This window comes from Palaemon carinicauda, chromosome 7, assembly GCF_036898095.1.
Source record: "Palaemon carinicauda isolate YSFRI2023 chromosome 7, ASM3689809v2, whole genome shotgun sequence".
NCBI classification, from domain to species: domain Eukaryota; kingdom Metazoa; phylum Arthropoda; class Malacostraca; order Decapoda; family Palaemonidae; genus Palaemon; species Palaemon carinicauda.
The window spans coordinates 129,463,964-129,486,061 of record NC_090731.1 but is presented as its reverse complement, the minus strand read 5'-3'; the positions used below and the strand labels follow the sequence as shown (position 1 = coordinate 129,486,061).

Here is a 22,098-nt window from a genome sequence, read left to right as displayed (position 1 = left end):
CCTCAACCAGTACCACTGTAACCCAGATTGCTGACTTCCTGTTACATCTAAGGAACGTAAAATCCCTATCAGCTCCTACGATCAAGGGTTACAGAAGTATGTTGGCAGCGGTTTTCCGCCACAGAGGCTTGGATCTTTCCTCCAACAAAGATCTACAGGACCTCCTTAGGTCTGTTGAGACCTCAAAGGAACGTCGGTTGTCCACTCCAGGCTGGAATCTAGACGTGGTCCTAAGGTTCCTAATGTCATCAGGATTTGAACCGTTCCAATCAGCCTCTTTTAAGGACCTCACATTAGAAACTCTTTTCCTCGTGTGCTTAGCAACAGGTAAAAGAGTAAGTGAGATCCACGCCTTCAGCAGGAACATAGGTTTCACATCTGAAACGGCTACATGTTCCTTGCGGCTCGGTCTTTTTGGCTAAAACGAGCTTCCTTCCCGTCCTTACCCTAAGTCGTTCGAGATCCCAAGCCTGTCCAACATGGTGGGGAACGAACTAGAGAGAGTACTTTGCCCTGTTAGAGCTCTTAAGTACTATCTAAGAAGGTCAAAACCATTACGAGGACAATCAGAAGCCTTATGGTGTGCTATCAAGAAGCCTTCTCTACCAATGTCTAAGAACTCAGTTTCTTACTACATCAGGCTTCTGATTAGAGAAGCAAATTCTCATCTGAAGGAAGAAGACCTTGCTTTGCTGAAGGTAAGGACACATGAAGTGAGAGCTGTGGCTACTTCAGTGGCCTTCAAACAAAACCGTTCTCTGCAGAGTGTTATGGATGCAACCTATTGGAGAAGCAAGTCAGTGTTCGCATCATTCTATCTCAAAGATGTCCAGTCTCTTTACGAGTACTGCTACACCCTGGGTCCATTCGTAGCAACGAATGCAGTAGTAGGCGAGGGCTCAGCCACTACATTCCCATAATTCCATAACTTTTTAACCTTTCTCTTGAATACTTTTTATGGGTTGTTCGGTCGGCTAAGAAGCCTTCCACATCCTTGTTGATTTGGCGGGTGGTCAATTCTTTCTTGAGAAGCGCCGAGGTTAAAGGTTGTGATGAGGTCCTTTAGTATGGGTTGCAGCCCTGTATACTTTAGCACCTTTGGGTTGATTCAGCCTCCAAGAGGAACGCTGCGCTCAGTAAGGAAGACGAACTTAAAAAAGAGACAGAGTAACGGTTCAATTCGACTTCCTTACCAGGTACTTATTATTTCATTGTTATTTGAGATAACTGTTATATGAAATATGGGATACTTAGCTATCCTTTAATCTTGTACACTGGTTTTCACCCACCCCCCTGGGTGTGAATCAGCTACATGATTATCGGGTAAGTTTAATATTGAAAAATGTTATTTTCATTAGTAAAATAAATTTTTGAATATACTTACCCGATAATCATGATTTAATCGACCCTCCCTTCCTCCCCATAGAGAACCAGTGGGACCGAGGAATAATTGAGGAGGTGTCAACAAGAAGTACTTGAGTACCTGGCCACAGGTGGCGCTGGTAAGTACACCCCCTTCTAGTATTGTGATAGCTGGCGTATCCCTCCATAGAATTCTGTCGGGCAACGGAGTTGACAGCTACATGATTATCGGGTAAGTATATTCAAAAATTTATTTTACTAATGAAAATAACATATTAAAAGGCAAGATCATGAATAATTTTGACCAGATATTTTGTTGAATATTTTTCCTATTGAAAGAATTTTTGGTAATTCTGTACTGAAGCTCTGACAGCAAGTTGTCAATTTTAAGTACTTTTCACTAAAAAGAGGGAAGTCCAAGGTCTAGAAGTGGTTTAAAAATCAAAATTAAATTTGACCCACCTGAAAAAAACAGTCCCTTGACTTCATAACTCTTAAGTTTCTCTTCAGACTGAGCTCTCGTTTGTTAGTTTGTATTTTAAAAACGTAGATTGTTATTATTCTACGCAACAAGACCACTCAAATGTCATAGTTTTTAACCAATGATGATGATTATCCACATTTGAATTTAGAGAGCTATGGAAGCGTGTGATCCTTACACTTCTGGTGTGGTTTCTCATTTACCATGTACTTTGACATCAATTTGTGGAATTTCTCCCAAGTTCTTGTCCTAATTTTTATTTAAATTGAAGATTTTATTTTGCATTATTGTGGTAACATCGAAAGAAGAATCAAGTACTGCCAAGATCACGGTGTTATTGAAAGTGACATATTTGCCTCACCTGTTGCTCTAAATGCTGACTTGATATTAACAAAGAAGCATTTCGGTGTGACAGAAGGCCTGTTGTAATGAAAAAAAGAAGTGAAGTGTTTTTCTGTATCCCTCTATGGGAACTTGGTTTGAAGAGTCTCATTTAGATATAGAATCTAATTTGTTACCTGTATAATTATTTTGGTGTTAAATTTAGATATAAATTTGTTGAAAATAGAATAGAGAATTTCCCACAAAACTATGATTGGTGCTCATTCATCGGTGAGGTTATTGTGCGTTTGGTATAGAGTCGGGAAGGTGCAGCTCACCTTTTTACCCTCCAACATAAGAAGGTACACAAAGGGTTTTACGCTCTTATTTAATGACTGTGAAGAGGCGGTGGAGTCGCAGGGGGAATCCCCCCTTAGCGCTAGGTGAGGATACGCCTGCTAGGTGAGGTGGTTTGTTTAGGTTAGCCGGTGGCCTTGTTTGATAATTTTACATGTCATTATTCTTATGTTAAAACTTATTCTTTAATTCATTCCCAACCCAAGATTGGAAAGGTTAACAAAGGTAAAAATACTGTTCCTCCTCAAAAAAAGGTCAGCTTTAAATACAGCGCTATGTAAATCAGAAAAAAGTTATCAAAATTATTAGTGTGGAGCTTTTGTATAGAATTACCAAATTTTTTGTATTCATTATATTTTTAACTATAGTCTATTTTTTATAGCGGTGCATATTTGCACTGACTCACAGGGGGTGCCCTTTTAGCTCGGAAAGGTTCCTGATACCTGATTGGTCGGAAGTATTTTTGTCCGAACACCTTCATTGTTCTCAAATAATGACCAAGTAATGTGAATCAAAACTTATTTACTAACCTATATTTCTTAATCACATATGTTTTGTCAATAAACAATATGAAAGAATAAATATATTATAAAGTATCGGCATGGTAAGTCTAAATTTAATAACCCAATCCGCCGAAGTCAACAGCAGCAGCTTTTTTTCGGATGCACGCTTTGTAATTTTGTAATTTTTCACATTTTAACACAAATTGGGATAAATTACACTCGGCATAAGGTAACATGTTATTATAAACTTTCTTTGAATACCAGAATTTACCAAAAACATGGAATTAATAAAACCCTATATTTGTGAAAACTTAGGGGGAGGTAAAAGAACAGCCTGCAGCGGACTGGCGGGAAAACAATCCATTCTGATTGTCATAGACGCAGTTTTTTTTTTTCCTAGTATAGTTCGGCCTATTCCTTTCAGTTTAAAGTCTTGCATTGTCTCTCTTCTTAATATTTTGCTTAGTATTTTCCCACATTCCTGTTTCTCACCTAATATCTCTAGTTTCCCGGATATAGATCTATTTGCAACCTCAAAAACCAAAAGACTAGAGAATTATTGCTCCCCAGTTCCGGATCTCAAAGCGTCGCACATAGATGCGTTCCTGATGGACTGCTCACACCTAGATGTGTACGTTTTTCCCTCCATTCAAAGTGCTGCACAGAGTACTACAAAAGTTTGTGGCTCACGAGGGAACCAGATTGACGTTAATAGCCCCCTTCTGGACGTCAAGAGGTTGGTTCACAGAGGTACTGGAATGGTTGGTGGATCTTCCAAGAAGCTTGCCATTGAGAATAGATCTTCTCAGACAACCTCATTTGGCAAGAAACCATCTAAACCTCCCAGCTCTACATCTGACTGAATTCAGACTATCGAAAAACTCGCAAGATCTAGAGTATTTTCGAAGGAAGTGGCCAAGGCTATTGCTAGAGCAAGAAGAACTTCTACTATCAGGGTGTTCCAATCCAAGTTGGAAGTGTTTAGAGCATAGTGTAAAACAAACTTAGTTTCTTCATCCAGTATCTCTACAACTCAAAATTGCCGATTTCTTTTTAGAGCTCAGAAGGAGGCACAATTTTTCCTCCTCAACCATTAAAGGGTACAGGAGTATGTTAGCAGCGGTCTTCAGGCATAGACATTTAGACCTCTCGAACATCAAGGACCTTCAGGATTTCTTTAGTTCCTTTGAAACCTCTAAGAAACGTCAACAGGATTCACCATCCTGGATTTAGACGTGGTTTTTAAATTTCTTATGAGTGACAGATTCGAACCTTTGAACTCTGCTGCTTTTAAAGATCTGACTTTAAAGACTTTATTTTTAATAAGCTTAGGAACAGCTAAAATAAGCTTAGGAACAGCTAAAAGGGTCAGTGAAGTTCATTCTTTTAGCAAAAACATTGGCTTTAGAAACGGCAAGGTTATATGCTCTGCAGTTTGATTTTCTAGCCAAAAACTAACGTCCTTTTCACCCATGACCAAAATCTTTTGAAATTGCTAACCCCTCTGATTTGGTGGGTGAGGAGCTGGAAAAGGTTCTTGTCCTATTAGAGCACTAAGGTTCTATTTAGACAGGACTAAATGTTTAAGAGGCAGTTCAGAAGCTCTTTGGTGTACAGTCAAAAAGCCTGCTTTACCTATGTCTAAAAACTCCTTATCATATTTCATAGACTTTCAGTTAAAGAAGCTCACACACACACACACACTGGTGAGGCAGATCTTAAGCTCCTGAAAGTTGAGATTCATGAAGTTGGAGCTGTGGCAACTTGTATGGCTTTTAAACAAAATAGTTCTTTGCAAAGTATGATGAATACAATGTTTTGGAGAAGTGATCTGGATTATCATCACTTTATTTAAAATGTGTACAGACTCTCTATGAGGACTGCTACACTTTGGGTCCATTCGTAGCAACGAATGCAGTAGCAGGTGAAGGATCTACCACTACACTCCCTTAATCCCTAGCACCCTTTTCTCCTGTCAGCATAGAGATTATTCACCGGTTGACAGCTCCTAGAGTTCTTCAGCCCCCTGAGTGGATTGCTGGTTCTCAAAGGACAGCAGACTTATTAATGCAGAGAACCATTGAAGTCAGCTTCCTTAATAGGTACGAACCCTTAAGCTAGTTTTGTTTTAAACTCTTTAAGTGAAATTCCATTATGTTGCTGTCTCTGACCTGCCACCAAAACGAAACTATGATGGGTCATTTACATGTCGCGTACTCATCGCGTAAGAGTTGAAGTGTCTTTAGTAAGGCCGGTAATTTTTACACTCCTGAGCGAGCAAAACTTAGCCCGGAAACCTTCTGGGCATTAATGATGATTAAATGCAATTATGATATATAGAATGCAGATATAAACTTGTGTGAAAAAAATTTATATAGTTTGCAAATTTTCAGGAGGATTTTTTTTTAGTAGCTTTAAAATCTGAAATAAGAGTACTTGTATTTTCATTTATATTTTCTGAACCAGTCATTTATTTTTGTTTATTTTTAGATTTAGGAAGAAAAGTATTTGTATTTGTATTTCTAGATTTAGAAATAAAAGTATTTGTATTTGTATTTTTGGATTCCGAAACAAAAGTATTTGTTTGTATTTTGTATTTTTGGAATCCCAAACGAAAGTATTTGTATTTCAACTGTAAAAAGTCAGTATTTGATCCAACCCTGGTTTGAACTACGTAGTGGATTAATTGCAAGAAATCTGAATGGAAATGCAGAAAAGTACACGTCTTTAAAAAAAAAAAAAAAAAAAAATCCTGCCGACCATATATTCAATTTTTTCGGTTCCCCATGTACTTTTCATGGCATTCTTAAAGATGGTAGGAAATTTTGAGGTGTATTTCACTAGGTTCTTGCACCCCTTAACAGCTTTAAACATTCCAAAGTTACCGGAAGAATTTAAGTTGAATCCTGGGCATATACAGTACTTATTTGCTGGCACTATCAGCTCCCCCTTCTTCTTTTGTGAAGGCCTTCATTTACGCAGAAAATGGAAGATTTATGAAATTTGTCGGGCAATTCATCGTTATCTAGGTTGATTTACATACCACTTTATATATTTTGATACATGGATCTAATTGTAGCTTAATCCTTTTTATTCACAGAATGACCTGGCGGACCTGTATGGCTCCTTGAATATTGATAGGGAGCAGGAGGATCGTAATTTGGAGGCGATCATGAAGGTGAACTCTTATTTGAACAATTCTTTGGACCTGCGTAACATAATTCCAGAACAAACAAATAGGAAGAAATCTATTGGTGAGTTTATTTACTTTGGAGAAAATTATTGTATATAAATTGATGCAAGGTAATGCTAATGTTTATTGCTTGATTAATGATTTTACACAAATTATTTAGGAATAAAGTACCTCCTCATTTGAAAAATTTTACGATTGCATTTGTGGTTCTTTAATTTTTCCACTGTATACTCGAGTAATGTATTTTGTTTTAAGGATGCATTTGTAGCGCTCTCATTTTTCCACTGTATACTAGAGTAATGTATTTTGTTTCATCTTAAAAGATTATCAACCAAAGCTCTATGTAAGAGGAGTTTTCTAGTTGTGAGGTGAAAAATGGCCATTTATAGATTTCAGGCCTATGTCAGGTGTGAGAGTGAATTGTTACACCAGTAGGTGCTATTAGTTTAATAGACAAATTGGGAATTGGGAGAAGAAATACGTATGGGAAAGGAAATACGAATGCCTGGAATACCACTTACGTTGTAATTTCAGTTGTTTAACAACCAATGGTTGAATAATTATTGCCAGTATAAAGTGTAGTTTTACTAGGAAGCAGGTCAGTTTTTTTTCATCGGTAAAATGGGATTATAAATTTAATATTCTCTGCACACCTGTTTTTCTATTTAGCTCACTATTTTCATACATTGGAACTTGCCCTCCAAAGAATGGACTTATTAATTGCTGCTTCATTTTCTTTAATCATGATTTATTCTAAAAATATTATTTTTTAAAATTAGGTCATTGGTAGGGCTAGAACTTTGGTTTTAATGCCATGTTTTAACTGTGTGAATAGGAAAAGGCTTTTTCTTTGTAAAGTATTTTAAACGTGATAATCTACGCACAGGAACTTAGTGGTTTCTCTTAATGCTTGTGCAAGTTTCTCCATTACTATAACAAAGAAATTTTGTGCCGAGGCTTCCTGGTTTAGATGATTGTAAAATATATTTTGTTACAAAACTATTTTTAGATTATGGTTGTTTTTATGCCTATATATTACAGATGCCTACTTGTCTGAGTTAGTGGATGGAAGAGAGAGAAATGTTGGTTCACCTTCAGCAAAGCCTTCTCCACCCGTAAGTGAATTTTGTATGTTTTTATAAGCTATTGAAGTTTGTTTTTTAGAGTCAAACTAAAAGCTGATTGTAATGTAGTGAAGTAACATTAGACATATCCAATGCACAAGTTGTAATGAATGTGACTAATGATTATTGTTGAAAGTCTGTTTGTAGATACTGTAACCCTACTTGTTGTTAAATTTTACTTATTTCAGTGATTACAAAGATTTATTTGGATGATGATTTTTGCTCTGAATTTCCTTTTTATTCTGGAAAGTGATTAAAAACTGTTTCTAATGACTAGTGTTTGTTTAGAGTCAGGTTATCCTTTTGGATTTTGAGAAAGCAGTATGACCAAATTCTTGAAGGTAGACTGACCTGACAAGGCCAAGTAATAGGGTTTTATTCCCATATAGTGCACAATTATGTCCAGCTTTTATTTTACAAGCACTTCATATAAGTGGACGCTTAGTGTTAAATATTCAATATTATACATGTGGTGTAAAGCATGTTCCAAGTTTCTCATAGATGGGAAAATATTGACCCTAGGTAAAGTAGGCAATGTTTCTGACTACTACAAATGTATTTGTTTGATGACATGGTAAGGAGTAGTAATTGTTATGTATTGGTGTCCATAAACTAAACAATAAGTGGAGTTTTGTTGAGTGTAGTTTACAACCTCTGTTATTGAGTAAAATAGTGAAACAACGCCCACGAATTATGTGGTGGTGATAATTTTAGTTGAAAATTGTTACACAGTTGTGTGGTCCAGCTCATATGCTTACCTCTAGGGAACATGGCATGGTGGCTGGACCAAGAGGTGAAGATGTGGGAAACATTTTTTTTTATTCTGATAAATACAAACCCTCGTCCTTTTGCATAGGAGTACTTCAGCTGCCATTTACCTGGCAGGAGGTCATGAAGCAATCTAGTGATAAAAAAGTACCTTGCCATAACAATTGGGAGTGTGGAACTTTCATGAGTAGACACGAGGCCAATCCCCACTAGACATGCATGTGGACCAATGGTGTTCTTTCTCGTCCGTGTGACTTGGTGGGAAGTGTGCAAGTAAATTTTTAAAGAAAAATTTTGTTAATGCATTCTTAACTTCCTTATACCTGCTTATGGATGGGGAAAAAGGGTACACATTGACAGTCCCAATACTTCTTGGTGTCTATCCTTTAAGCAAGTTACAGTTGAGGAAAGTGGTATGTTAGTACCCTAACCAAGAGCATGCCGACTTATTCCATCAAACTTTGTAGACAATGTTGTTCTGACTCCACTGATTGGAGAGTTGGGGAGTTCCTGCCTAAGGTGTATGCTATGATACATTGAGAGATCCTGGTTCATACCTTAGGAATCCTTACGTAAGTGAAGATCTCTTCTGCCTGGTGATAAATGGTGTTTGAGGAAATGTAATCTGGTATGAGGAAATGGTATCTGGTATAACAGTTATGCAAGAGGCATAATAGAATGACCTATAACTAGAATATTAGTAAATATGCATATTATTGCTAGGAGGCTTGATAAAATGACTTAACATTAGATTTAGTTTAGGGGCATTTCTCCTTTAGGTCTAATCTTGTCCTCGTAAGGCTCCAGAGGAAAGCACTCCACTTGTCAAAGTAATGATTGGCCTCCATCCTGGGGCTGGTCTTCATGGCATAATAATTGAATTTCATCCATCCAACTATAAGGCATTCATGAATGTCTGTACTCGGCACAGGAGGAACGAAGGTAAAGACTTGAATTGATAAGATTCTACAGGTCCCATAGTTTTCTTACTGAAAATAGGGAATCGGATTAATCCAAGGATGTAAGGATGCATGAGCTCTTTCAGTCTGGTCAGCTGAAGTTAGGAAGAATTCTCAGTAATTTTAGGAAGTAACCTACTGAATTATGGTGACCAATGAGAATATGCTAAAACTCCTGTCTTCAAATGGTCAAGGACTACTTCGTAACTTTTTAAGATACTAATTTCTTGTATTTGTGAGGGCATACCAATGGGTTTCTTTTAACTATGTCTTTGCCAAGGTACGTTGATAAGGTAGAAGCTGCAAGTGTTTTTGCATTGATTAGTTTGAAACCCATGAAGCATCAAATAGGATGTTAAATCTTCAACTTGTCCCTTGAAGGAACCATAAAGTATTCAAGGAACTAGTCAACGAACTTTGCTCATATTTCAAGTGAAGACAAATGGTGAATGACACAAACATATCATGGTACATGTTCCATACCTGATGAACCAGAAGCCCCGTCTCATGGTAAGATGAATTAGCGAATGGGAGTAAACCACTTGAAGTTTAGAGGCGGCCAGAAAATGAACTTTTAATGGACCTTCCATGGAGGGCAACTTTATTGCAGCATTATTTAGCAGGAAGCAGGACAAAAAGGTTTCTTTGGAATCCCATTGATCTTTTATTCCTCTATAACCAGCTCCTTATTTTGAGTCGCTTTTAATTCAAAGTTATGCTGTTGGTATATCTAAAAAGAAAATATGACCCGGGATTCTAACCCGGTACTGGACCAACTATTCTGTGAGTGGGTACTATCCTCCTCAGGAGGATGCTCCTGTGTAATGGAAGAAGTTAGTTCTTATCTCTAACCCTTTGTAAAATCTGTAGAGTATCTGCATCGTTGCGGGGAGAAGGGAGAGTTCATTCTTTGAAAATCTTTATGGCTGATAGAAAGTAGTTTGATTTTTAAGGGTTGTGCTGCTAAAGATGCAGCCCATTTTTTAAAGGTTGCAGTGCTATTTTGTCCTGTTACTCTATTAGAAATTCTGGCTTGAAGAGATGCTAGGGAGTAGCAACCCGTGGCCCTTTGGAGAAATAACTGATAGAGGCAGCAAAAATTGTTAAAGGTTTATTCTTCATGACTTGAGTTGTATGTGCAGCAGAATGAAGGTATATTTTAGAGATGATTTTATTCTTGCCATACATTCAGAAGCTTAAACCTTGTTTGCCAAGAGGGAGACAAATATATAAAATCCCTGTCTTAACACCTCTGAATGGGAAGGATCACCTTGCAGAAGCTTTCTCAAATTTTTGTGCTTTAGAGAACAATTTGTCTGGTTTTTGGAGAAATTGTCAGGTTATTTTTAGTTGGGATTAAATTTCCCCATGAAGGGCAACACATGCAAAATCTAGAGAAATCTTCAGACATTGATCAGGTTATGAGAGTTTAGTGGGTCAGTTGTTACCTCTTGATTGCATTACGCTCTTTCACATGAAGCCTGATATACCCTGCTACTGTGAAACCTTGATATCAGAGGTAATTTCATTCTGAGCGGATACTAGTAAATAACAGAACCGTAATGAAAAAACAAACAAATGCACAGTATAGTTATGACAAACAATTGGTAATTCTAAACTAATATTATAAACTTTAAAGATATTGGAAGTCAGGGAGTAACTGTAGGTTACATTGTAAATTTCCTTTTGTGTGTCTAGCAATGTGCTGGCAGTATGTTCATGCAGTTTACCCTAGGCTTAGTGTCAATGCACCATAATCTGAGATGCCAGGTACTTTTGCAAGCAATGTATCACACAATTGCATTTTTGGTTTGGACACATTCTACTAACTGCTGTTGCTGTTTTAATTTTGGGTTTATTCTTCCCCTTAATCACTGTTTTAGCATTTTATTATAAGGTTTTATTAAATATATATATATAAAAAAAAACTAATCAGGTTGTAATGCGAACCTCGCCTTCATTGCATTGCGAGACTTGGACGGTTTGTTCATGGTCCGAGACTTGATTAAAATTCTGTGAATCTCATAGATTCTGTGAATCTCATAGATTTATGCTTTGGATTAACATGTTGCACATTGACTACACTGGTGCTTCTTGGTTTTCAAACATTTTTTTCTTAAGTGTAACTGCAGCCTTGTAAGAACTTGGGCTGTGTCAACCTTACCCACCTGAGATTCTTAACATTTGTATTGCCTTTTCTGTTGACAAATCTGACAAGCTTCTTTGCCACATAATTCTCGTACTTCCTTTTGTTGTGGATAATGAGGGATCTGGTGCCCATCACCATAGTTTGTGGTTTAAACTGCTACAAATCTTATGGCATTTTCATCTGATTTAAAACTCGTATGAATCTCTTTACCTGGGAACTTAACCATAACTGCATGGCAGCAACTGGCTCTCTACTAGCAGCAATGCCTTCATAGTTTTTCTCATTTAAGTGTTCATGCCAAGTATTATACTTGTCTGGTGTCTATTCCTCCTTTTTCCACCATGTTTTCCATTTTGTATCACACACACTCCTTATGAAATCATATAATGTACAACTCTACCTGTAAACCCCTCTTACAGCAGCACAAAAAATATTTTGAGGTGAACCCCTATAATTCCATGACTCATTGTATGAAACTTTTATATTTATCAAACCACCACCATTTTATCTCTCAGGATGGTTCAATAAGAAAATTATAAATCTGAGTTTTCTAACACTGATTTGGTGTTTTATCCTTTGTATATTTGGCCATACGTAAATAAACTTATTGGGCTAAAAGCACCAAATCTCAAGTAACTTTGTAATTAATAAGTACTTCCTATCCATAAGCAATGAGTGATGACATGTACCAACAGTGTTATTACATATTGTACATTTTTTTATCAGGTACTACAAACTTGCAATGTGCATGAAAGCATGGTAATTTCCAAAAATGCTCAATATCAAGATGTCTTGAAACTTTCACGTGATGTCGTTATGGTGTATGCCAGGAAGATGGGTAGTTTCAAAACATTCCAAAATTCTTAATGAAAATCCTGCATCTGTCCTTTAGTTAAGCAAATTTGAATCCATGCCCTTAGTTCATGTACTGTGAAATTAAAGCGCTCTTGTTGCACATTGATGCTTAATGTAGGTATATAACCAAATGGTTTTCATTGACATCTGATTTCTCAAAACATGGATTTTCAAAGAAAATTTAAACCAACTATGGCCAGTATTTGCCATTCAAACATGAAGATAGGAAATTTTATGCTTGAAAATTTATAGAATGGTTTTGGGAAATTATAAAAGACTTAAAATATAAGAAGAATCAATTTTTTACTATTATTGCCAATAACTTTTATAAAAAATTATTTATAAGGAAAAACTATAAATTGTTTTTAAACTATGAAAATCAGATGAAAAACAAAGTAGATTGAGTTTGAAATGACCCCAAAATAACTTTGTTTTAATGGGCGGGGCCGATCACCATAATGGCACTTTTTATTCATAGGTAAGTATGAAAATAGATTTTAGCTTAGTGTTTTAATAGTATATTTGAAAAATGTATAAATGTGGTTAAGGGTAGGCCACAATATTGTTAACTTGTTTCCTTTCCTCACTGGACTATTTCTGATGTTGGAGCCCTTGGCCTTTTAGCAGCCTGCTTTTCCAATAAGAGGTGTAGCTTAACTAGTAATAATAATAGTAAAATTTTGCTAGTCAAACTGCAGGTGTAGTAAAATTGTGTAGGTGTATAGATACTAGAGTACTTGAAAGAAATTGCTTATCAAGGCAAAAGAATTTAGTTTACATTCAAAGCTCTATACATTAATAATTTTGCAGGTTGTTGGCAAGATGTAAAAAAAATAAATATAAATAAAATCCCAGTATGCTAAGAATGTCTGGCATTGCTATAATGAAAATTCAAGAATACATTCATGATGTTGGTTTATCTTTATTTATATTCAAGGAAAAATAAGACTAGAAATATCCAGGTTTTAACTAATAGAATGAAATGGTTGTTGCTAGAAATGTTGAGTCTGGACGCTTGCATAATTATTTGATTTTTTTGCATCAGGTGAGAATTGTGTGAAGGGTGAATAAGGCAAGTTGAATAGGAAATGAAATAAGGTTTGCCTTTGTTTTTAAGGAAGTTTTCGTGACAATAAAATGATTAAATATCATATGTACACTTCAGCAGAGTGGAACTTGCAATGCAGGAGGAGGAATCCCTCTAAGGAGGCTTTTGGCACAGAGTTTTAGCTATAGCTCTGATAGTTCTGCATCACCACATTCTCCGCTTACTCCGCTTTCAGCACCCCAGGTTTGTGCTATAGGTGGTAGAGTTCAGACTTGGTGGGAGGAAAATTTCCTGACTAAAAATGCATGACTAATTCCAGTGTTGGGACTAGGTCTTTATTTTAGGTAACAAACTGTAGTGGTGATGGTTCTCTTAAGCAATAAATCTGTTCTGTTTACATTTGTTAGGGAGATTTTCTGTTTAGATTGTGGATTGCTTCTGGTATTGCAAGAGGAACATTTGTTTTCAAAAATAGTTTCTTAGATAACTGGTGATAAGATTTTAATTGATTGTAGATAATGTTTGATAAAAGTAATGTACTGTATTGCACAGTAAAAAAAAATATTTAAAATGGCGTTAATATATTTTTTTACTTATTGTTTGAACCATTTTAGTTCATTGTTCTCTTTGATAGGGGGTTTTCTTAGTTGGGTCCTTGAGCTTGTAGGTTTCTGCTTTTCCAACTAGGATTGCAGCCTGTCTTGCAATGATAATTATGGTAATATTTTGAGTATTTTTATTGGTAAAATATATGCAGTAGTATTCTTAGAAACATCTTTAGTGTCATCTCATTGTAGCTTTTGACATTGCCTTAGTCATTTTTATAATATTACATCCTTTAGTTGTACCACTTGTTGGATAATGTGTTTTAACAACTTTTACAATAGTCTTATTTATAACTCATTGGGTGTGGTCATTATCTTGAAGATAAAGGTAAAAATATATTCTCCAACAGATTTGCCCTCTTAACGAGAGAATGCCTTGATGAAGTCATTGGGCTTCAGCACGGCATATCATTCCCGTGCTGAAGGCTTGTGACGGGCAAGAGGGCTCTCGAACTGGGGAATTTCTTTTCCTCAGTTTGACTCTAAATTTCTCTCATTCTTTTTCTATTACCTCTTATTGCTTATTCCTCCTTCATAATTATCAGCTGTCTCCAACCTTGCTGTCAAAACTCTTTTACCCATTTCACTGTCCAGGTTTTTTAGAGGGGACATTGTATCCATGATCGGTTTTTATTTCAAAATCAATTGTGGGAGCTGTGGTGGTCTTGCCAACTGCCCGAAAATGTTTGGACACCTAGGAGTGTCAGTATTCCCATACTGGCACGCGGAACTATCTCTTAGGAAATTTGGCCTTCGGATTCCAGGGGTTGGCGATTTTATAGAGATAGGACTCTCGGCATTCTGTCCGGTTTGCCTGCCACTATGATTAGAGTGGGGATGATTGTATTCTTGAAATGCTCTCAGTCCCATCAAGCGGGTTTGGCATACACTTGAGCCACTCTAATCATAGTGGTACCATCCCTTTGTGGTAGGGTAGGGAGTGGACATTTGGTAAGCAGCTTTCACAGGTGTCATTGGTGGAGAAATTAATTCCAGGAAAGGCTAACGGTGTCTTCTTTGGAATTTCAGACAGTCTTAATTTTTTCTCTCCCTTAAACTATATTTTTTTCCATTGTTTTTTTTTCATTGTTATTATGACCCCTTCCCTCCCCCTGAAAAAATAATTAATGAGTAAACTTAATATTCCCCGTACCCCTGGATCAAATGGCGAACCCCAGACACCGTTGACGACTTCTGCTTGTTTAAATAGGGAAAGCTCTGTTGACAACCTCGGCAATAAAAAGGATTCCTCCAACAATACTTCTCTGACCAGTGTTGTTAAAGACAATTTATCGACACTGGTGGAAAATGATGCTTGTAATAACCGTAATACTTTACTCTCTGGTTCTGGCTCATTACCAGATCCAACAAAAAATCTGAAAATTCTCCACTTAAAAAACATACCAATTGGTTGTAGCTATGACATAATTCATGAAGCCTTCTGTAGATTTGGAGCAATCAAAGAAATTTTAATGGAGCTTAATGGTAGTAAAGGCTTTTGGGAAGCTTGGGTATCATTTTCAAGTTTTGAGATTGCTTTAGAAGCAAATAAAAATTTAGAGAGCATAAAAATTGACAATTGTTTGATTTCTGGGGCTTTATGTGATAAAGCACCAAGACACCTAGAGGTATATAAACCAGAAGAATGGATGGAAAAAGAAATAGAGCATAGACTTCCAGAAGTAAGAACCCCCAAGCCCCCAACATGGATAATTGCATCTGGAAAGATAGATAATTATAACTATTATAAGATTAGTAAATTTATACAAAAAAAAGTTGGATTAATTAAAAGTAAGGATATTAGTAGATACGGTAAGCAATCTGTTTTGATTAATGCAAAATCAGATACTCAAGCTCACATGCTTTGTGGCATGAAGATTGCAGAAATTGATCCTATTAAGGATATTAAACCACATATGAGCTTCAGCTATGGTAAAGGAGTAGTTTTTGATAAAGATCTATATGAATTCTCAGAACCAGAAATTCTGGACATGTGCCCTGCTAATGTTTGGAAAGTAAGTAAGATCCCTCAAACAAGCATGGTAGTTTTAACATTTGAAACCCCTGTTATACCAGATCATATAATTATTGAGAATGAAAGAGTACGTGTTCGAGAATATAAACCTAGGCCTTTACAATGCTTTAATTGTTTCAAGTACGGTCACCCTTCCCGGTACTGCAATAATACGAAGATCTGTATTAACTGTTCTTTGTTAGAACATGGCCAATGCAACAGAGATACAACCTGTGCAAACTGTAAAGATAATCATAAACCAAATGATAAAAGATGTAGAGAATACAAGAATGAAGAAGCTGCAATCTTGAAAGCAAATGCTGAACATATAAGTGTAGGTTATGCAAAGCATTTACTCAATCGGCAACTTAATTTTGCTCGCGCGGTTAAGATGCCAACAAAAGATTATAATCCACTACCCCTTACTACCACAGGGGGACCAGTGGCAGCACCTGGCCCGTCAGGTGCATCTCCCTTAGTGGTAGTAGCCCAGCCATCTGGGTCAAGTGCTCAGGCTATAAAAGCCAGAGCACAAACCTCCAAAGAGGTCAATATGGTGTCCAACACACCAAAAGTATTGTCACCGATAGGAGCATCTCCCCTAGAGGTAGTAGCCCAGCCTTCTGGGTTAAGTGCTCGAACTGTAGAAGTTCTAGCACAATCCTCCAAGGAAGCCAATGTGGCTTCCACCACCTTAAATGTATTGTCTCAGGCAGAATCTCTACCTGATTTGATGGAGATTGGAAAACAAGATCTTCCAAAGAGGAAAAGGTCCCCATCATCCTCACCTTCATCTAAGTCAGGTAAGTGCCCTACTGCTCATGATCCTAAGGTTGACTCTTATAAAGATTCTAGAAAGAAAGAAAAGAAGAGTAGTGGCCTAGTAAAGCCTTCCATCTCCAGGCCTTACATGGCTTCATCTGAAAAGTCCCAAAAGACAAATGAGACAAAGAAAAATAATAACAAAAGATAATGTCTATCATCCAGTGGAATTGCAGAGGTCTAAGTACTAGCATTGAGCAAATAAAAACTTTAACCAGGGACTCAGACACGAAGGTAATTTGCCTACAGGAAACCAAGATCGGTGACAAACCATTTAATCCTGGACTCAATTATCATCTTTGTAGATCCCCTCCTTTGCAAGCTGCAAGAGCTCAAGGTGGTACAGGTTTTATTATTCACAAATCTGTAAAATTTGAAACAATCCCACTCAATACACCACTACAGGCATGTGCAGTTAGAACTCATATCGGGAAAAAAATTACTTTATGCTCGCTATATATTGAACCATCCTTAGAACTTTTCCTCTTAGATCATGCTGGTAATCCAAGAAGGCTTAGACTTTCTGACCTCCAAGACTTGATCAATCAGCTTCCTGCCCCTTTTATTTTAATGGGTGATTTTAATGCAAAGCATACTTTATGGGGTGGAAATGTGTGCGATAGATGGGGTAATCTTGTTGAAGAATTAATCGACAACAATGATGTAATACTAATGAATGATGGTTCTCCAACTAGGTATGATGTATTCCACAACTCTACATCAGCCATTGATTTGTCAATCTGTTCCTCATCCATTCGATTGGACTACCTTTGGTCAGTAAATGAACACCTACATGGCAGTGACCATTGGCCAATAATGTTAAATTATGTCCATAATCTTCCTTCTCAGTGTCCACCAAAATGGAAGATAGATGAGGCAGACTGGGCAGCTTATGAAAACTGTTCACACACTGATAAAGAATATGATGAATTTACATCTCCAGTGCATGCCTATCAACATCTTGAAAATATTATTGATGATAATGCTAGCAAGTTTATACCTAAAACATGCGGTTTACTTCATCGCTCTGTAGTTCCTTGGTGGAGTAAAGAATGTGCCAACGCAAGAAAAGTGACCCGAACTTGCTTCAGAAGATACTTGAGGACAAACTATTTAGCAGATAGAATAGCATATCTCAGAGCCTGTGCCAAACAAAAAAGAATTTTTAAAAAAGCAAAGAGAGCATCTTGGAAGAAATATATATCTAATATTAATACCAAAACTCCTTCAAAGGAAATATGGGACAAGATTAGAAAACTTCAAGGTAAATTCGTCCCTAAGCCTCTACCAATATTAAGGGAAAATAATAGATATATATCTGACCCCAAAGATGTAGCAGAGGTTCTTGCTAAGCACTTTGCTCATGTATCAAGTGCTGACAACTATTCCCCAGCATTTCAACAAATTAGAGCATCAACATCTGTTGTTCCTCCTGCTTCTTCAAATACTGAAGCTTTTAACCTGCCTTTTAGTATGGAGGAGATGCAAAATGCTATCTCCAGCTCTTCTTTAACTGCCCCAGGTGAGGATGGCATCCGGTATGAAATGATATCACATCTTCCAGTGGATACCAAGGAATTTTTATTAGAAACCTTTAATGGTCTATGGGCTTCCCATACATCTCCTGATTCCTGGCATACTTCAATTGTAATTCCAGGCCACAAGTCTGGTAAAGACCCAGAACTGCCATCTAGTTATAGGCCCATATCCTTGACCAGTTGCATATGCAAACTATTTGAGAGAATGATCAACAATAGACTTGTGTGGTATCTAGAATCAAAAAATCTTTTATCTAACAGACAGTTTGGTTTTAGGAAGAACCGAAGTACTCTAGACCCTTTGCTGATGTTATCAAGGGAAATTTCAAATGCTTTTTCTAACCAAAACCAGGTGGTGGGTGTCTTTTTTGACCTTGAAAAGGCATATGACACCACCTGGAGGGGTGGTATTTTAAAGCAATTGGCCTTGTGGGGTATAGGAGGACATATGTTCTCTTTTATTGAAGAATTTTTATCAAACCGCTCCATTAAAGTGAGAGTAGGGTCAGAACTATCTTCATCCTACATGCAAGAAGAAGGTGTCCCCCAAGGCAGCGTATTGAGTGTGACCTTGTTTGCTGTTGCTATTAATAGTCTCATTAGTCACATACCTCCTGGCATACAAGGATCACTATTTGTCGATGACTTTGCAATTTATTGTAGTGGATCATCTGCACTACAAGCATGCCAAAATCTTCAAATTGCAATAAATGCTGCTTCCGCATGGGCAAATTCTCGCGGATTCATGTTTTCTCCTCAGAAGACCAAAGCCATTCGCTTTACTCGTACTCGTAAAAGGGAAGAGATCCCCACCCTTTTCTTAAATGATTGTATTTTGCCATATGAGGATAGTGTCAAGTTTCTTGGAGTCATTTTCGACAAGAAAATGACATTTGGTCCCCATATAAATGACCTATCTATCAGGGTTAAGAAGTCACTGAACATTCTGAAAGTGATATCGCATTTTGATTGGGGTGCTGATAGAACAACTTTGCTTAGAATTTATACATCTTTGTGTCTGAGCAAGTTAGACTATGCATGCCAAATATATGGGTCAGCTACAAAGACTTTACTTGGAAAACTTGATATTGTTCACAATGCTGGGCTTCGCATCTGCACAGGTGCTTACAGAACATCTCCCATTGACAGTCTCTATGTTGAATCTGGCATACCTCCCCTTTCCATTCGCAGAGAGGAGTTGAGTTTGAGGTTTTTAGCTAGGTCCCTTGCTGTGAGAAACAATCCTAACTGTAAATATGTTAGGGCGCCTTTAGATCGGGCTCCTAACAGATCTAGAGTGCCTAAGCCTTTGGAAGTACAGCTGAAAAATGATGCTAGAGAAGTAGGCTTGTTAACAGCACAGATAGCAGAGGTAGGATATCCCAAGTCTCCTCCTTGGTGTAATCCACCTGTTAAAGTATGTTTTACGGCAGGAGGGAAAAATACCTTACCTAGTAGGGTAATGAAAAGTGAGTTTTTAAATCATGCTGCTCAACATCATGGGAAACATGTTTTTACAGATGGCTCCAAATCGGCTGCAGGAGTTGGAAGTGCAGCTGTGATGGGGGATATTGTTATTAGAAGGAAACTCCCATACTCTTGTTCAATTTTTACTGCTGAGCTGTACGCAATAATTCTCGCAGTCCAACATATTTTTAAAAATGGCAACCAAAATAGTTTTTATACAATTTTTACGGATTCCAATAGTGTTTTACTCTCATTAAAACAAATTATGCCAGGCCATCATCTAGTACAAGAGGTGCAGGACTGGTTAGTACTTCTGCAATCTAGGAAGAGTATCAGTGTTCACTTCTGTTGGGTCCCTGCCCATGTTGGGGTGGATGGGAATGAACAAGTTGATAAGGCAGCAAAGGAAGCTTCAGGGCTAAGTAATCCATCCCCCTTGAGTGTTCCTTACAAAGATCTTAAAAGTGAGATTCATCTTTACTGTAAAAATAAGTGGCAAGCTCGATGGTCTGAACTGACCACCAATACAAAATTGAAACAAATCCACCCATTGGTGGATAAATGGTCATGTTGTAATTCTACAAGTAGAAGGGATACCATTATTTTAACTAGGCTGCGTATTGGCCATACACATGCAACGCACAATTATTTAATGAAGAGTGGGGAAGGGAGACAGGCCCCTCTTTGTAATACCTGTCAAGTGACAATGGATGTTAAACATATTTTAGTCGATTGTCCTGTTTTTAATCTCCAGAGGAGGACACATTTACTCCAGGACAAACCGTTAAGAGATATACTAGGGGAAAACTGTAATACCCTGAACTTGAGAAAATTTATACAAAGTATTGGGTTATATTACGAGCTATGATTGATTTTATTAATTTATTTATTTATTTTACCCTTTTAATCCCTATTTATTTCACATCTAGATTTTATTGTATGAAAGTGTTACGATTTGTATTAAAGGTTAAAATGATACTAAATGGTGTGAGTGTACAGATATGATTGAATGATTTTCGTTATATAGCGCTGAATGGCCTTTGATGCCCCAGTGCTTGGCTTAATGCCTAAATCCCATATTCAATTCAATTCAATCCAACAGATTTGGAAATTTGTAGTAAGGAAATCCAGTGAAAGAAATATGATTGTGGTAGAACCCCTTCAACTTTGAAATTGATTTCAGCGTGTCAACCCCTGTAGCAAGTCTACAATAGAAGGGGTTTTGGTGATATGAAATCAGCATCATCTCCTCCAACGCCTATTGACGCAAAGGGCTCGGTTAGATTTGGCGAGGATCTTGAGCTTTTAAATCAATACTCTCCTTCTCATCATCTACTTTTTTCCTTCATAGTCCTCAGCCATGTAGGCCTTGGCCTTCCAACTTTTAAAGTTAGTTGAACTAATCTCTTGGGGAATGCATAGTGCATGCCCAAACCATCTACATCTATTCCTAACCCTGATCTCATCCAGATACTAGAGTAATCTCGGATATCGTACACATTTCACTTTTTAAGGGTCATACAAGTGACTGCAAAAGTCACAGGCTTGAAGGTTGTCATAATTTTTAGCCATAGTTGAGTGCTCTTTATTCTTTTAAAAGTTCCTTTCTTCGTAATGCTCTAGTTATAACAAGAAAGCAGCTGTCAGTGTTGAAATTTATATAAAGCACACAAAGATTTGATTATTTTGTGCAATCGATGTAAATTCTTATTTTATACTGGCCTCTTAGGTTATTCATTGAAGATTTGAAGGTGTGGAAAATTTCTAATACGTATACGTACTATAATGGTTTACAGGCTGTGACTATACATACATTTCTAGTGCATACCTTATGCCAGGTTAGTGTGGACTCAATAAGATTTTACAATTTAAAATGTGTGTAAGGTAGATCGTATAGCTTTAGAAATATATTTCATAAGGTTTAGAAGGAATTATCCTTTTTGAGTAAACTATTGAACAGCTAGTGAAATAGTTTTGTCTTTAACTTGAGTGGTGGTAGACAAACATTTTTTCACTTATTGTAGGCTAATAATTTTTTCACTTTTATTGTTGGCTAATAATGTACCTAGTTACTTAACTGGCTTTTGAATGCCACAAAACCAGTTTATGAATTGAAGTTATTTTTGTAATGATATTTTCAAGGTGATGTGGTATTAAGATTATTTCATTACCAAAATAAATTATTTGGTAAAGTATACTTTATATTTTGATATTTTTTCATATTTCAAATGTTGAAAAATCTTTATTCTTGGAATAAGGTCTTGTGATGTCTGCTGCATTTTTTATTCAACTATATAGTACATAGGGATGGTTTTATTTCAAGTAAAATTCAGAATTATTGTTGTAAAATTTTGAATGAATAGAAATGATCAACATAGTTAAAGTTCCAGAAAAAAGTGCTTTTCTATAAAATTACTTCTTGAAGGAAAGCATTTGAACTTGGATGTTATTACTTGGCCCACCCAATGAAAGTACCTTTGTCTTTTAGATTACGGTCTTCAAGTCTCTGAAATTGGCTGATGGTGTATTAGC

The 22,098-nt window shown here is 36.8% G+C and overlaps 1 protein-coding gene across 6 annotated transcripts in view; it reads left to right on the top strand.

Moving 5' to 3' along the window:
* Nucleotides 1–22,098, top strand: part of LOC137644002 (cytoplasmic polyadenylation element-binding protein 1-like) — a 140,806-nt gene that overhangs the window by 31,127 nt on the left and 87,581 nt on the right. For 3 of the 6 annotated variants that reach the window (XM_068376868.1, XM_068376865.1, XM_068376863.1), the window contains exons 2-4: nt 6,125–6,278; nt 7,259–7,332; nt 13,238–13,363. In XM_068376868.1, the coding sequence (XP_068232969.1) occupies nt 6,125–6,278; nt 7,259–7,332; nt 13,238–13,363 (354 nt within the window). The remainder of the gene's footprint in view (nt 1–6,124; nt 6,279–7,258; nt 7,333–13,237; nt 13,364–22,098) is intronic. The other 3 variants (XM_068376866.1, XM_068376864.1, XM_068376867.1) reach the window with 2 other exon arrangements.